Raw genomic sequence first — 13,588 nt, forward strand, 5'->3', positions numbered from 1 at the left:
CCAGCTATCTTCGGGTGAGAGGCAGGGTACACCCTGTACTGGTCGCCAGCCAATAACATTGTAAATAGATTAAATCAAAAAACATTATAGCTCGCACAAAAATTCATTTCTTCCTCGTAAAACTGAAAACAAGCAGTCTACCATTCATACATCTATGCCGTCTTATAGTTTTCAACTAACTCTTACAATAGTCTTATATGCTAACATTGCTAATGGATGCACATATATTTGACCACCTTTTTTTTTGCGTACAATGGAGGGGAAATGCTCAAATTTAGCCCAATTGTCGGGATGTGAGTAATTGACTTTGAATATTGCACAGATTTTACATTTACGATTGCCTTCTCTGACCGTTTTCTGGGCAGATCGGAAAATAAAAATCACTCCTAACACATCCCACATCACTAGATAAACACTAAGCATCATCTTTCAAAGAGAGCCGATAACTGGGCCTTTACTGACTTTGATTGTAAGGGAATGAAAATACGCAAATCGGCCCGATTATCATTATGTTTGTAACCCACTTAATGACACTTGGATATAAAAAAAAACAGCTAAATATTTCTCCGTCGGATGTCAACTGCCGTTCAATCACCTCAATTAGCAGCAGCCAATTAGCCCACCAGGCAACCCTCTCCATGGCAACCACAGAGACTAATCCTCAAGAGCTGACTTCCAATTATTACCCTTTTGCAGTACCCAGAATTCTGCCCAAACAGCTGACGAGTGGTCCTTTTTCACCCACGGACAGGTAGACTTCAGCTTTTCAGAGGCTTCACAAACATTCCTTACTGTGCTCGGTCGTTTTGATCAAGAGTGGGAGGATGTTCAAACGTGTTTTTTGTGAAGAAAAAAACCCCAAACAGCAATGACTCAGAGATCATTCAAAAAAACCTGTTTTTTTTTTTTTTTTTTAGGAGGGATGTACTAGATGTACTGTGTCTCCTAAAGCATTCCCAATGACCTTGTTTTTAATTTGAGTATTTTTCCCCAGCCTCAAATGCCAAACACAAGTTTTTTTCTAAATACTAATTAAGCTCTCCCCCTTGACACCCTGCCGCTTTCTCCCTGCCCCTGTGCTCTCTGACTGGCTGCATTAATCCTTTTGTTGTGGACCAAGGGGCCCGGCTTTGGCTGCACTGTAAGGGTTAGTTCAAGCGGAGGGTGACCGCCAAGGCCTCTCGTCCTCCAGACTCCACGTTTGGATGGTCACCAACCTCTATAGCAACATGTGCTTCTGGAGATTCACAGTTCCTCATGTTCTGCTGCTACTGATGTGTCTACTGGGGAGAGTCCAAGCAGAGTCCAATCTTAAGGAGGTCCTCAGAGTCTTGGATCTACCATTCAGCCCGGATGAAGAGGCGCACCTGCAGAAGAACCACATCGGCGTCCTTGTTTCTGCGATTCTTCTGGCGGTGAACTGCCCAGAGAAGACTGGTGCCTCTCAAGAAGTCTGTGACAAGGTAGGCTCATTTCCACCAAAACAAATGTTGTTTGTCACGACTGGAATGTAAGGCTTAAGTTCTTGACCTTTATGTCTCATTCATACCGAGTGGCTCTCTTTGGGGCATACTTGCTTTTGACACGGTGAATTCCAAAGAGTGGACTTAGGGATATTTCACGTCAGTGTGATGCTGCCTGACAATGGCATTCAGAGCCTCGAAAGGAGTCCTCGATGAGATTCCGGAATTTCTTTGTTTTTGAATAGCGTGCTCTCGATATCTAGTGCTTCACCAATCCTGTTAATGTTGTAGCCGGATTGACAACAATCTCTTTCAACCAAATGACCGTTTTTAAGAAACACTGGGTACACTTTCAAGGTTCATTTTGCCAGAAACCGTGGGAGAGCAGTGTTGAATTTCAAAGCAAAATATTTCCTGAAATGACAGGCACCAATGAAGTTACTGAGGGTGCAGTGGTTCACTCCCCTGACTTCCCTACTGTGGGTTCAGTTCCCACTCAGTGACGTGTAAACGCGCATGTTAATGGTCGTCTATCTCCGTATGTGCCCTGTGATTGACCACTCCAGGGTCTAGTTCACCTTCTTTCAGCTCCCAGCAACCATCAACAAAATGATTCAGGGTGGTTGATTCATTGCTTATTTTTCATTCCAATTCAATGGACGCATTGGAAGTGTAGTAGTGATGTCTAAATGCGTCTATTTTCAAACATATAATGTAGGAAGCATACATGAGCCTTTACACCCGGTACCTTCAAGGTTTTCATTGGGGTTGTACCCTCATATGTTTCTTTTCTTTAGCTTGGAACCATACCTGTGCCTTTTCAGCCCTAGTTAAATTGAAGTCCAATAATTAACCCTAAAAAGGTACATCAGTGTACTGCATATACCTTGAAAGACAAGACAAAATGCACGCCTTTCTGGGGACAAGGCAGGAACAAAGACTAGGTTGTATAATTAAAAGTCTGAAGTGGACTCCTTCTGGAACCATTTCTTGGGACATGGTAGGAACAAGGGTTTGATGGTACCTTAAAAGACAAAAAAATACTCCTACTCTACCCCTGATTTTGGGGACAAGGTGACAAGATAAGAACAAGGACCAGATTGTACCTTGAAAAGTCAGAAGTGGACTCTTAATGGACCTGTTTCTGGTGACAAGATAGAAACAAGAACTCGGTTGTACCTTTAAAAGACAAACAAATCACTACTACTACACCCTTGATTTATGGGGACAGGGTGCCAAGATAGACAACAAGGACTTTCAAACTGACTTCCTGTTTAAATGACCTAAACAATTCCACCCTCCTCTTCTTCTAGTGTCTGCCACCCGATGTCGCGGTATCTGTGCTGGAGGATGACGGGAAGCCGTACCTAACCGAGGAAGGCTTCCAGCGCCTCTCCACTCTTTTGCTGTATTACATCGTGAACCTGCAAGATCTGTGCCAGTCGTCTTCCTCGCCTGTCGGTAGCTACGAGTTCTACCTGCTAGCTCTCACCGATCTCCACCCGGTGGAGGACAGCGGTGTCTTATCATTGGATGAACTTGAGAGCATTCTGCAGATCATCAACCAGCACAACAACCCCTCCAGCCAAGAACGTTCTACGCTCTCCAACCTCCAAGTAAGAGACTGAGATCAAGGTTTTACTGTTCCTAACCTGACTGAAGAAACTGAAGAGATATTATCTCTCCTGTGACGTCCAGTGTATTGACGCCGCTCATCTTCTTGAAGATGCTAATGTGAAAGAAGGTACCGGTAAGATGTCTGTGGCCAAAGTGTTTGCTGCCATTATCAGTCACCTCCTGCAGGGTCACTGTTTCGCTCAGAGGAACCTCCCTCCACCGGCCTTCTTTACCAACTACATCTTTCAGTCCCTCAACCGCACCAATGAACTGGGAGTTTTAGGTGAGACGTTCTGATTGAGTGTAAATTTTCAACACCCTGACTGTTTTTAATTTTTTTAATGTACGCAAATTCTTGAAGATCTGGAGGTGCTGCTTCACCAGCTCGGCGTTGGCAGAGAAGCAAAGAAGCCGCACGCTCACGACAGGAAGAGGGGAAGCTCGCAGACAGAGTCTGGGCATTCACAGGAGGGTTGCAACCATGACGCTGGAAACTGGGCACGGGTAAACACTTCCGACTACCCGGAGATGAACCTAGAAGACACAGAGAGCTCATCAGGTTGTCTTGTCCCAGGTCTGTTTGTCAGCCAATCAGCTGGTGTATATTTTTGCTCTCGATCCACAAATGCCCATTTCCGAGGAGCACTTTGGACAAATGTGCCCGGCCATCATCCAGCAGCTGCTTGGGAATGCATGCGATTCTGGAGAGTGGAACGCAAGAGGATCTCATCAGCCCACAGCTTTTGAGAGTAAGACATTTGACCCCCCGTTTCCCTGCCCCAACTCTACTAAGTCAGTTTGACCAAATACAGTATAAAAGAAAACAGCTAACATATCCAATGCAGTCACGCTACTGTAAATGCTAAACCCGCAATGAAGAGTACCTAGATTTTTTGTATGTAGTTCGGCAACATCGCCAGCTAGTGGCCCAAGCATTTAATATTGTATACAGTACATTACAGTACGCAGGAGATGATTAACAACGCTGCATGAAACTTTTTTTATAGGTTATAAAAGTATTTTGCATATACAGTAATAATATAATTTAAATGTAAAAATATTTTGATTCCAAAATATTGATCAATAAAACATATACATATATTTGCTATATAATTCACAAATATTATGTTGTTTTTGCAAAATTCATGTATTTATACAAATATTTAATTTATTAATTTTAATATTTATAAATATTTTATTTTAACGTTTATATGTTGCATTGTGCGGCACGGTGGATGACTGGTTAGAGCGTCAGCCTCACAGTTCTGAGGACTGGGGCTCAATCCCCGGCTCCGGCTGTGTGGAGTTTGCATGTTTTCCCCGTGCACTCCGGTTTCCTCCCACATCCCAAAAACATGCATGGTAGGTTAATTGAAAACTCTAACTTGCCCGTAGGTGTGAATGTGAGTGCGAGTGGTTGTTTGTTTGTATGCGCCCTGCGATTGGCTGGCAACCAGTTCAGGGTGTACCCCGCCTCCTGCCCAATGATAGCGGGGATAGGCTCCAGCACGCCCGCGACCCGAGTGAGGAGAAGCGGCTCAGAAAATGGATGGATGTTGCATTGTAACAAGTTGAAGTGCATGTTTGGCCTCAGTACGTGTCAATTTGTAATGCACGCAGAGTATGGCTACAGCACGGCGGCGGTGCTGCTCATCACGCTGGGATCCATGCTCGGCATCTGCCTGATCTTCTTCAACTCCTGCCAGGAGACCTACAACCTCATCCTTCAGCTCTTTGTGGGCCTGGCCGTGGGGACCCTCTCCGGCGACGCCCTCCTTCACCTCATCCCGCAGGTGAGCCCCCCGTGGACCCTCCACCAGCGCTGAGCGTCGAGGGCCAGAAAGGTCTTCTCTGCTATCAAAAGCACTGACACGTTTACAACCTAAATTCGAATATTTCTTTTCATGAAATAGTATTATTACCAACAGTCTATTGTCTTCATTTCGTAGCATTTCTCCAATCAGATTTCAGTTTCTATATGTTGCCATGTCAGCCTACACTAAATAAATGATTTGAACTTCTTAAAACTTCCCACTGAAGACCCATGTGCCAAATGCACCGCCAGCCACTGCTCTCAACCTTAATTTTGTTAGTTGAAAATATGGATTTTTTTTTCCTTCTGTCTTGGGAGATCCTTGGCCTCCACGGACACGATGAGGAGGACCTCGCGGAGCAGAAGGACTACCTGTGGAAGATCGTCGGCGTGGTGGCCGGGATCTACGGCTTCTTCCTCATGGAGAGGATTTTCTCCTTCCTGGTTCCTCAGCACAGACATGTACTGTATGTTCTCAACAAAAATGCGTGGAATTCTCAAGCACAGCTTCGCTTCTTCTTCCCCTTCAGAGCCACTCTCGGGGTGACTGCGAGGGTCCGTCCCGGAGGGGCAAGTCCATCTCTACCATACAGCTGGTAAGCCTCATTAGCATCGTCATTTTATGAGCTTTTAAAAGGGAGGCTGGGAAAATTCAAATTTTCCCACTGTTGCTTTTCATTATTTACTTGCAAAATAACCACAGGCATCATGATAAGGTGGTTACTGGGCATCAAACATTATAGCAGTGACTTACTAGTTATGGAATATGAATTCCAAAAGTTACTTAGATTAGTTTGGATTAGTCTATGTAATTATTTACGTTATGTATTTATTATTAAACATTTGTATTCAGTATTATTCCATCAAATATTGAATTAGCTACCATACTTTATTTGTCTCAAGCCAGAAATCAGCTAAGACCTTGCTGAAACTAACAATAAGCTACTAAAAGTGTTATTTTCCAGCAGGGACCAGTGGACGAAGAAGCAGAAACATCTCCAGTGCAGAGCCCGTCACAACAAAGTAAGCTAATGACCAATGAGGTCCAATTTTGTGGGTCCTGCATAGTCCTTAACGTTCCCACGTGGTGGCGGCTTCTCCAGTTCGCGGCGTTCCCCTGCTGGCCGTGATGGTCATCGTGGGCGACAGCCTCCACAACTTTGCTGACGGCCTGGTGCTGGGCGCCGCGTTCTCCTCGTCGCCCGAGTCTGGCATGGCGACCACCGTGGCCATCTTGTGCCACGAGATCCCCCACGAGATGGGTGACGACTCGCTCCATGATCCAAAGACGTGACTTGCTTAAATGATCCATATGTATATTTTCTTTTCTTTAAGGGGACTTCGCGGTGCTGTTGAGCTCCGGACTCCCCGTAAAGATGGCCGTGGTCATGAATTTTGTCAGCGCCCTGACTGCTTTCGCTGGCCTCTACATTGGTCTCTTTGTCTCGGCCGAGGCGCAAGTGCAGCAGTGGATCTTTGCAGTCACTGCGGGGATTTTCCTCTACCTGTCATTGGTGGAGATGGTGAGATAAGCTAGCAATAAGCTACTACATGCTACAACATGTCATGTGAATACTTTTTTTGGTGATGGTCATCTGACCGGAGTGAGCAAAACTGTGGCTACTTCTAATGCTAGCTTTTATTTATTTATCAGTCAATGGGTTAAGATTTTAGTGCCTCCTAGACTGGAAATACAGCACGAAATCAGACAACAGAGATGAAAGATTTTTTTTTTAATATAATTAACCTTATATTACTTAGTCTGCTCATCAAAAATACATATGCATCTACTGTATGTCAAAATATGTTTATTTTGCGGCACCCTAGCACCCTCGATTGGCCAGTTGCTACTGGTTACTTGGCTTGAAACTAGGAATAAGCTAAAAAAAAATGTTAGCCTCATTAAGCTAGCAATAAGCTAATAGCCTTTATGTGACATAAGGTAGGAAAAAGCTAATAGAGCTAAAGCTAATAGATGTTTCCTGGCTGAAGCTAGCAATAAGCTAACAGACGTTGCCTGGGTAATGTTAGCAATAAGCTAATAAGCCAACACGTTACCTTACCTCCCTAAAGCTAACAATTAACCCATAAAATACTGCATGCTAGCTCTATGAAGCTAGTAATCAGATAATAGATCTTCACACTTCTTTATCCATCTTGTGCACTAATGTATGTCTTTTTTTTTTTTTTTGTCCCGCCAGCTCCCCGAAATGAGTCGCTTGCAGAGCGGGCGACCATTAACTGCGTTCCTCCTGCAGAATGTCGGCCTCCTGTCGGGCTGGGCCTGTCTCCTGCTGCTTGCACTCTTTGAACATGATCTCAAATTCTAATACTATCATCATAATCACAACAATAAACATGGATATTTTACGGAGGCGTCTCCTTTGTGAGGCTTACCGTTGCGCCCCCGAGCTAGGTGAGTAACGGTCAGCCAGCCCACACGCGCCAGAGGCTTTGCGCTGATGAGTCAGCCATTATGTCACACGTGAAAAGTCGACAGAGAGAAAGAATATGCTTCCTCTCGCCGTTTTAGAAAAATTTGACATTTTCTTGAAATAAATAAATGGAATAGCTTGGAAAAACTTGCTTGTATGAATATATACAGCTTTTTGTACAAAAATGCTACTGTATTCTTTGTAAATTTTTACTTTATTTTTTTTTCAAATAAATACAACTCATTTCCTTGAAAGATAAGGCATGAGTTTCTTGTAAAAATCGGATTTCCCCCCCAAAGAAATTACACCATCTCATAAGATTAAGACAGTGTGTGCAGTAGTTTATTCCTCATTAAATTTAGACTTTGTTCTCATAATAATGGGACTTTTTTTCTTCTTAAAAAAAACAACTGTTTATTGCTTTTGAAGAAACTACTTCATATCTGTCTATTGGTCTACTATTCAGACTTTTTTTCCTTGAATAAACACTATAACTATAATTTTCTTTGAAAAATACACTAGTTTTTATTGAAACAAAACTTTTTTTTTATATGATCCTGACAAAATTACCAGATTATTGAAGATTACCACTTTATATTGTATATATTTACTTTTTCTTGTCAAATTTTGACTTGATGTAACCTTTTTTTTTTTAAACCTGAGGATTTTTTATTTAAAAAAAAAAAAAAAAAAAACTAAATGTTTAACCTACAAATGGTGGATCATCTTTTTTTTTATTTTTATTTTTTTATTATTAACGGCCCTCAGTGGACATTATAAAATCCGAAATGCTTCCCACCTGTGGTATCAAAATTTATGACTATGTTCCACTTGAAATTGCAGCTGCAAATGAAACTATAAGAGGGCAATAAAGAATCAAGACATTTTGATGGCGCACACCTTCTAGAAAGTACACAACTTAAGACATCATCCATCCATCCATTTTTATATTTTTTTTGTACAGTTTATCATAAGTAAGGTCGAGGCTGTGCTGGAGCCTATCCTGTCTATCTTTGGGTGAAAGACGGGATACACCCTGAACTAGTCGCCCGCCAATCGCAGGGCACGTATTGACAAACAACCATTCACACCCGCGGACAATTTATCCATGTTTTTGGAATGTGGAAGGAAACTGGAATACCTGGAGAAAGGCCACGCAAGCATGGAAGAGAACATGCCAACTCCGCACAGGAAGACCCGGATTCGATCTCACGACCTCTGATCTCTTGAGACGGACGTGCTAACCGCGAGGTCATCGTGCCGCCTTATGGGGACATATGATGTAAAATTGACTTTTTGAAGGTTTGTGTACAATACGTTTGGAATGCCTGCACACCCATCAAGCGTGAAATGAAACAACCAAGCTAATACAGTGGTGCATTGAGATACGAATGACTCGATTTAAGAGTTTTTCGAGTTCCGAGCTGTCATTTGACATTTCTTTGCATTAACTTCTGAGAGCAGACTTGCGATACGAGCACGGACTCAACTCGCTTTCAAACAAACAGCAGTTTGGGAGGTACAATTAGAAAACGATTCCTAAAAAGAATACTTCAAGCTGTTTATAGCCCTTCGCAGTTAAGTTTACCATCAATCTCAACATAAAACCAACAGAATTACACCTAGTGTATTTAAAGCAACCACATCGCTTAGCTTTTCAGTCCGCTATCCTAATGCTAATGCTAAATAGCTTGTAAAATACAAGTGTTTTGAGTTACAAGTCACAATCATGTTATTAAGACACCTGTGAAGTGTAAATTGTGGGAAAACATGCTTACTCTCTCCTGGTGTTTAAATGTTTTGAATAAAAGGCGAATAGGACCGTAGTGAATGGACTTGATTTTCATTCGTCTCTGTTATTGCGAGGGGGCGGTGGAAGTAGGATCCACGCCGGACGAGTGCGCGGATGGAGCGGCCGGTGTGGGCAAGGAAAAACGATGTGACGAGTTGCCGCGGGGCTGGAAAACATCCACGCCACCGCCATGATATCATGACCACCACCTTCACCGGAGCTCCACACACACTCGCTTCTTCCAACTTGCCGGCCGGAAGAGGAGCAAGCCTCCTCGGTCTCGTCCACCCTCGGGGCGGCGATGCGTGGCTCAACATGAAGAGCTTGTTTTTTGTTTTTTATGTTTAGTTTTTTTTGTCCCCCCCCCCCCCCCCCAATTTTCGTCGTTAGTACTTGTAAAAAAATTAAATAAAAATAGCTACTGGCACATGATAATGGAGGTGGACTCGTTGGAGCAGCCGGTGTTTCCAGTAAGTTGAGTGTTTTTTTGTGTGCGTGTGTGTGTGTGTGTGTGTTGAAAAGTTAGCATGTGAAATGTTCGTCAAGTGCTCAGCTACGGCGACATTAACGTTAACCGTCAAAGTCGTTTTGTGTCTACTTTTTATTTTTGTTGTCCTTACTTCTTGTTAGTGTGTCAATTAATATTGTTTTGGTACACGTGTGCCTCTGACGTATTATTTTATCACCGGTAAATACAAATTAGCAGGTGACTCGTGAGTCTGTTGGTGCTGACCGACGGCGACATATTTTGATCTCCTGTTCGTGGTAATGGTCAGTGTCACTTTTACTTTAACTTATTTGTGGCTACTTCTTGTTAGTTTGACATTTTGTCATTGTTAAATTCAAATTAGCAGGTAACTGAATTAAGTACTCGCCTGTGGTGGAATTTTGGCTCCAATCCATGCTCAATGTAGTTTTGGGTTTTACTGCTTTTTTGTTGTTGTTGGTTTTTTTTGGTTACTCGTTCGCTTTGTTGTGACCTCTTTTTCAATATTAACACACCATAATGCATCCAGTGAAACAAATTCCTCATTATTCCACTTTAATTAATCAACCCAGCTCCAACCGGCTTATCGTATATTATCCTGTATTTTGTCAGTTCCTGCTTAATTGTTTTCTTTTTGCATTCTTTCCTTTTTTTTTTTTTTTTTTAAGCGTTTAACCCAAGGAGCCCGCAGGAAAGGTCGCTTAAAAGGTTCGGACGGGAGCACGTCCTCGGACACCACAACGAACAGCCTCGCACGCCAGGTAAGGATCTACCGTCGGGTTGGCTACTCTATTAAATGTCCTCTTCTCGCCGCTTGCCCGCCTCATACACACCCACTTGCTGCACTCGCTAACTAACGAACCATCTCACTAACATTGACTTCGAAACCGCTTTAACCACACGGTCGTTGTTGTTCTCTTGTTTTGATTCGTTGTTGAATCTGTTTATTGAAGTTCTGGCTTCACCACTTTTCTGCCTCGCACAGCCACCTACCAGCTCCGCTCGTAAACAAAACTAATGAACGAGGTAAGTACGATCAACAAATAATCGGCTTTAACCGCGTTCAAGTACACGTACCCATTCCATTCACTCGCAAGAAAATGAGCGAAAGACTAAACTAATAGAGTTGCTGTGTTTTGTTTTGTTTTAAAACCAAGGTTATCTATTTATTTGCCTTAATCTCTTCACTGCTTTCCTGCATGGCACGCATCCACTTGCTCCACTCGCAAACTAAGAAACAAAATTGATTAGCTGAGTCGTGCCATGTAGTGTGATTTACAATACCCGCGATTGGTCTGTATTTTCTGAGTGCATGCACTTTCATCGTCATGAACAGACTTAAGTTAAAGTGAGAGTACAGTAAACACCCTAAAAGTTGGTTGAAAAGAAGACCGCTGTAGTAGTGGAGTATGTCCCTGGAGGCCATTTCCTGTCCCCGTGTCGGAATGTGTGCCTTTGTGTGTAAATGTGTGCCGGTAAAAGCAATCTGGCAAAAGCGCTGCGCTTCAGTCATCATCATCCATCAGTTCTGAGATGTGTGCTGCCCTGAAAGTCTTGGGTAAACACTGCCGGTCGGCTACGCGGTGACGGCGGCGACATCTCGCCTGATCCGCCGCACTAGCATCTCCTGTTATAAAACAGAACTGGCGAGGTATGCCTTTTTTTGCGTCTGGACTTTGTAGAATGCAGAGACCTGCACGGGACGGGATGGGTGCCCTCGTCTAAATGTTTCTCCCTTTTTAGGAGGAGGCTCGCATTGCTTTAGTTTTTGGCATCAGGAGGGGAAAAAACAAAACAAAACGCCACCTCTTGCTTGCACTCAACTTCTCTGAGAACTTGTGAATGAGCTTCTCGCCTCACACAAACCCCGCTCAGTGAGAATTTGCTCAATTTTCCATTTCTTTCCTTTTTTTTTATTTTCTTTTACAGCCGCTCATGGGAGCTGCATGTAGATTCCCACAGTCCACAAATGTGTCGTCTTCCAGTCTGAGTCATAGCAAGCAAACTCGATCAAGCAGAGAGTACGTATCAGTCTCGTTCTATAGAAACGGGAGGTCGTTCCAGGAGCGCAGGGAGGAAGAATAGGAGCGATGCGTTCAGGGTCAGCCAGGCCACTGTGAGCCTGACCCAAAAATAGCACACCTTCCCGTAACCCCTCCTTTGTTTGGGTGATAATCTAAATACTGTTTTGCAATTGTATCATTTTGCGTTAGAATATGGTTTTGTGGAGTTAAAGTTACAAGAGTGGAACCTCATGTCAAACACAATTTAATTGTTCAGACACATTTTCCCATAGGAAATCATGAAAATAGAACTTCCAGGTTGAAACTATTACTAGCATAAGCAGGGGGCGATGCATTCCAGACTCATCCGCTATAGATGATGATTTGCGATAGAAAAAAAAAAGAAATAAATAAATGTAAAAAAAATAATAATTTTTGAAATAGTTTAAACCTCCCACATTCCTTAACCTATTAAAGCACACTTTTTCTTAACAAATTGTAGTTATTTCAACGAATAACTAATGCTGCATCAACGGCTTTTATCTCGAAAAAGCCCCAAGTTGGCTCACTTGTATCTTGAGGCACAGTTGTATTTAGTTTGACAGTGGATAGACGGGGAAAAAAGAGGCAACAAAAACAAAAGACAACAATGGCAATAAAACCTGCTACTATGTCGTTTGAGAGCGGACTGACTGGGAGGAGAGATACAACAAAAAGCAAAAACAAAAGACTGCAACTGGAATAATTGCACGGTCTGGTACTTTGTTTGGTCGGGGACAGACGGACAGAGAGAAAACAGACAGCATGAACAAAAGAATAACAAAAGACGATAGCCTTAACGCTGCTTTTATGTATAGTAGTTCAAGAGCAGTTTAACAGAGAGAAGAGGCCACAAAAAGCAAAAACAAAAGACAGCAATTGCAATAGCAACACATTCTGCATGGCATTTCTGCGGGCGTCTTCCGGCTCGCCGACCTCTGTCGACGCTGATCTGACTATCATCTGCAACATGTTCCAGTAAGTGCACATAAACTGCTCATAAAAGGCAAAATTATGCATAGCGATGGACGCGAAAGGGCAGACGGAGAAAGGACGGGAGACGCTTCCTGTGGTCCTCCTGGGTGAGGGGGAGGGGGCCCCACTGCACGGTAGAGGTCCCGGTCTGGTCGTGGGAGTGGATTGAGGGAAGGGTGGGTGGCAGAAGTGGTCCAGATTTGTCAAGCAGCATCCACAGCCGGTGGTGGTTTAGTTTTCATGACGTGTAGGTGGAAATTGTCTCACCGATGACGGATCATTTTGGGGATCGGTCACAAACGCGCTTAAGGCTCGCACTTGTACACGCATAATACATTTGATATTTGCACATGAGAATGGCTAACTGAACATGAATGAATAGATTCTGTACATTAGGGCTGCTACTAATGATTGTTAATAATCAATTCATCAGTCGATTATTTTTTTCAATGAATTTGATTTTTTTTTAAAAAGAAAAAAAAAAAAAATATTTGTTTTTTTTAAATGTCCATGCCTTTATTCAAAACTAGGACATTGTTTAAAATTGACAGTGCACCAAATGCACGCACACAAATTGATCCTTGCCACCAAGATGCCACAAGATGAATGGAAAATAATACAGTGACTGCACTCATAAGCCAAAACACTTCATACAGACATAAACGATGTTACCACTACTCTGAGTGACTCAGTATGCTGCAATGTTACTAGTCGTTTTTCCCAGAGGATAAAGAATTTATGCTTGTGAGTATTGTTATAGTGTCTGTCTACATATGTTGTGCCACCGTTTGTGTACCGGCCAATGCGCAACTAACTATACATGAATAATTAATATATAAACATGTTTCTCTACTCGAGCTGTTGGGCTCGATTAGCCATAGCCGCTTGGAAACGTGAGTCGTTTTCTGTCTCTGAGGCCCCAGTTGTCTTTCTAGTGCATCCTGGGAAACCATCCAGCCCAACC

The 13,588-nt window shown here is 42.9% G+C and overlaps 2 protein-coding genes across 5 annotated transcripts in view; both read left to right on the forward strand.

Annotated features, from left to right (window-relative positions):
- Nucleotides 1-26: 26 nt before the first annotated feature.
- The window catches only part of LOC133470145 (zinc transporter ZIP12-like), a 44,827-nt gene continuing 31,265 nt past the window's right edge, over nucleotides 27-13,588 (forward strand). The window contains exons 1-13 of one of the 2 annotated variants that reach the window (XM_061758154.1): nucleotides 27-1,463; nucleotides 2,777-3,079; nucleotides 3,162-3,363; nucleotides 3,442-3,584; nucleotides 3,655-3,829; nucleotides 4,701-4,873; nucleotides 5,212-5,355; nucleotides 5,424-5,489; nucleotides 5,859-5,916; nucleotides 5,997-6,155; nucleotides 6,229-6,416; nucleotides 7,095-9,590; nucleotides 10,276-10,368. In XM_061758154.1, coding sequence (XP_061614138.1) covers nucleotides 1,206-1,463; nucleotides 2,777-3,079; nucleotides 3,162-3,363; nucleotides 3,442-3,584; nucleotides 3,655-3,829; nucleotides 4,701-4,873; nucleotides 5,212-5,355; nucleotides 5,424-5,489; nucleotides 5,859-5,916; nucleotides 5,997-6,155; nucleotides 6,229-6,416; nucleotides 7,095-7,223 — 1,998 coding nt within the window. In that variant the 5' untranslated portion in view covers nucleotides 27-1,205 and the 3' untranslated portion in view covers nucleotides 7,224-9,590; nucleotides 10,276-10,368. The remainder of the gene's footprint in view (nucleotides 1,464-2,776; nucleotides 3,080-3,161; nucleotides 3,364-3,441; nucleotides 3,585-3,654; nucleotides 3,830-4,700; nucleotides 4,874-5,211; nucleotides 5,356-5,423; nucleotides 5,490-5,858; nucleotides 5,917-5,996; nucleotides 6,156-6,228; nucleotides 6,417-7,094; nucleotides 9,591-10,275; nucleotides 10,369-13,588) is intronic. The other variant, XM_061758155.1, reaches the window with a different exon arrangement.
- Nucleotides 9,453-13,588, forward strand: part of cacnb2a (calcium channel, voltage-dependent, beta 2a) — a 48,811-nt gene continuing 44,675 nt past the window's right edge. For 2 of the 3 annotated variants that reach the window (XM_061758142.1, XM_061758149.1), the window contains exons 1-2: nucleotides 9,453-9,590; nucleotides 10,276-10,368. In XM_061758142.1, the coding sequence (XP_061614126.1) occupies nucleotides 9,549-9,590; nucleotides 10,276-10,368 (135 nt within the window). In that variant the 5' untranslated portion in view covers nucleotides 9,453-9,548. Of the gene's footprint in view, nucleotides 9,591-9,634; nucleotides 9,892-10,275; nucleotides 10,369-13,588 lie in introns of those variants that run through there. The other variant, XM_061758144.1, reaches the window with a different exon arrangement.

This window comes from Phyllopteryx taeniolatus, chromosome 20 (genome assembly GCF_024500385.1).
Source record: "Phyllopteryx taeniolatus isolate TA_2022b chromosome 20, UOR_Ptae_1.2, whole genome shotgun sequence".
NCBI classification, from domain to species: Eukaryota; Metazoa; Chordata; class Actinopteri; order Syngnathiformes; family Syngnathidae; genus Phyllopteryx; species Phyllopteryx taeniolatus.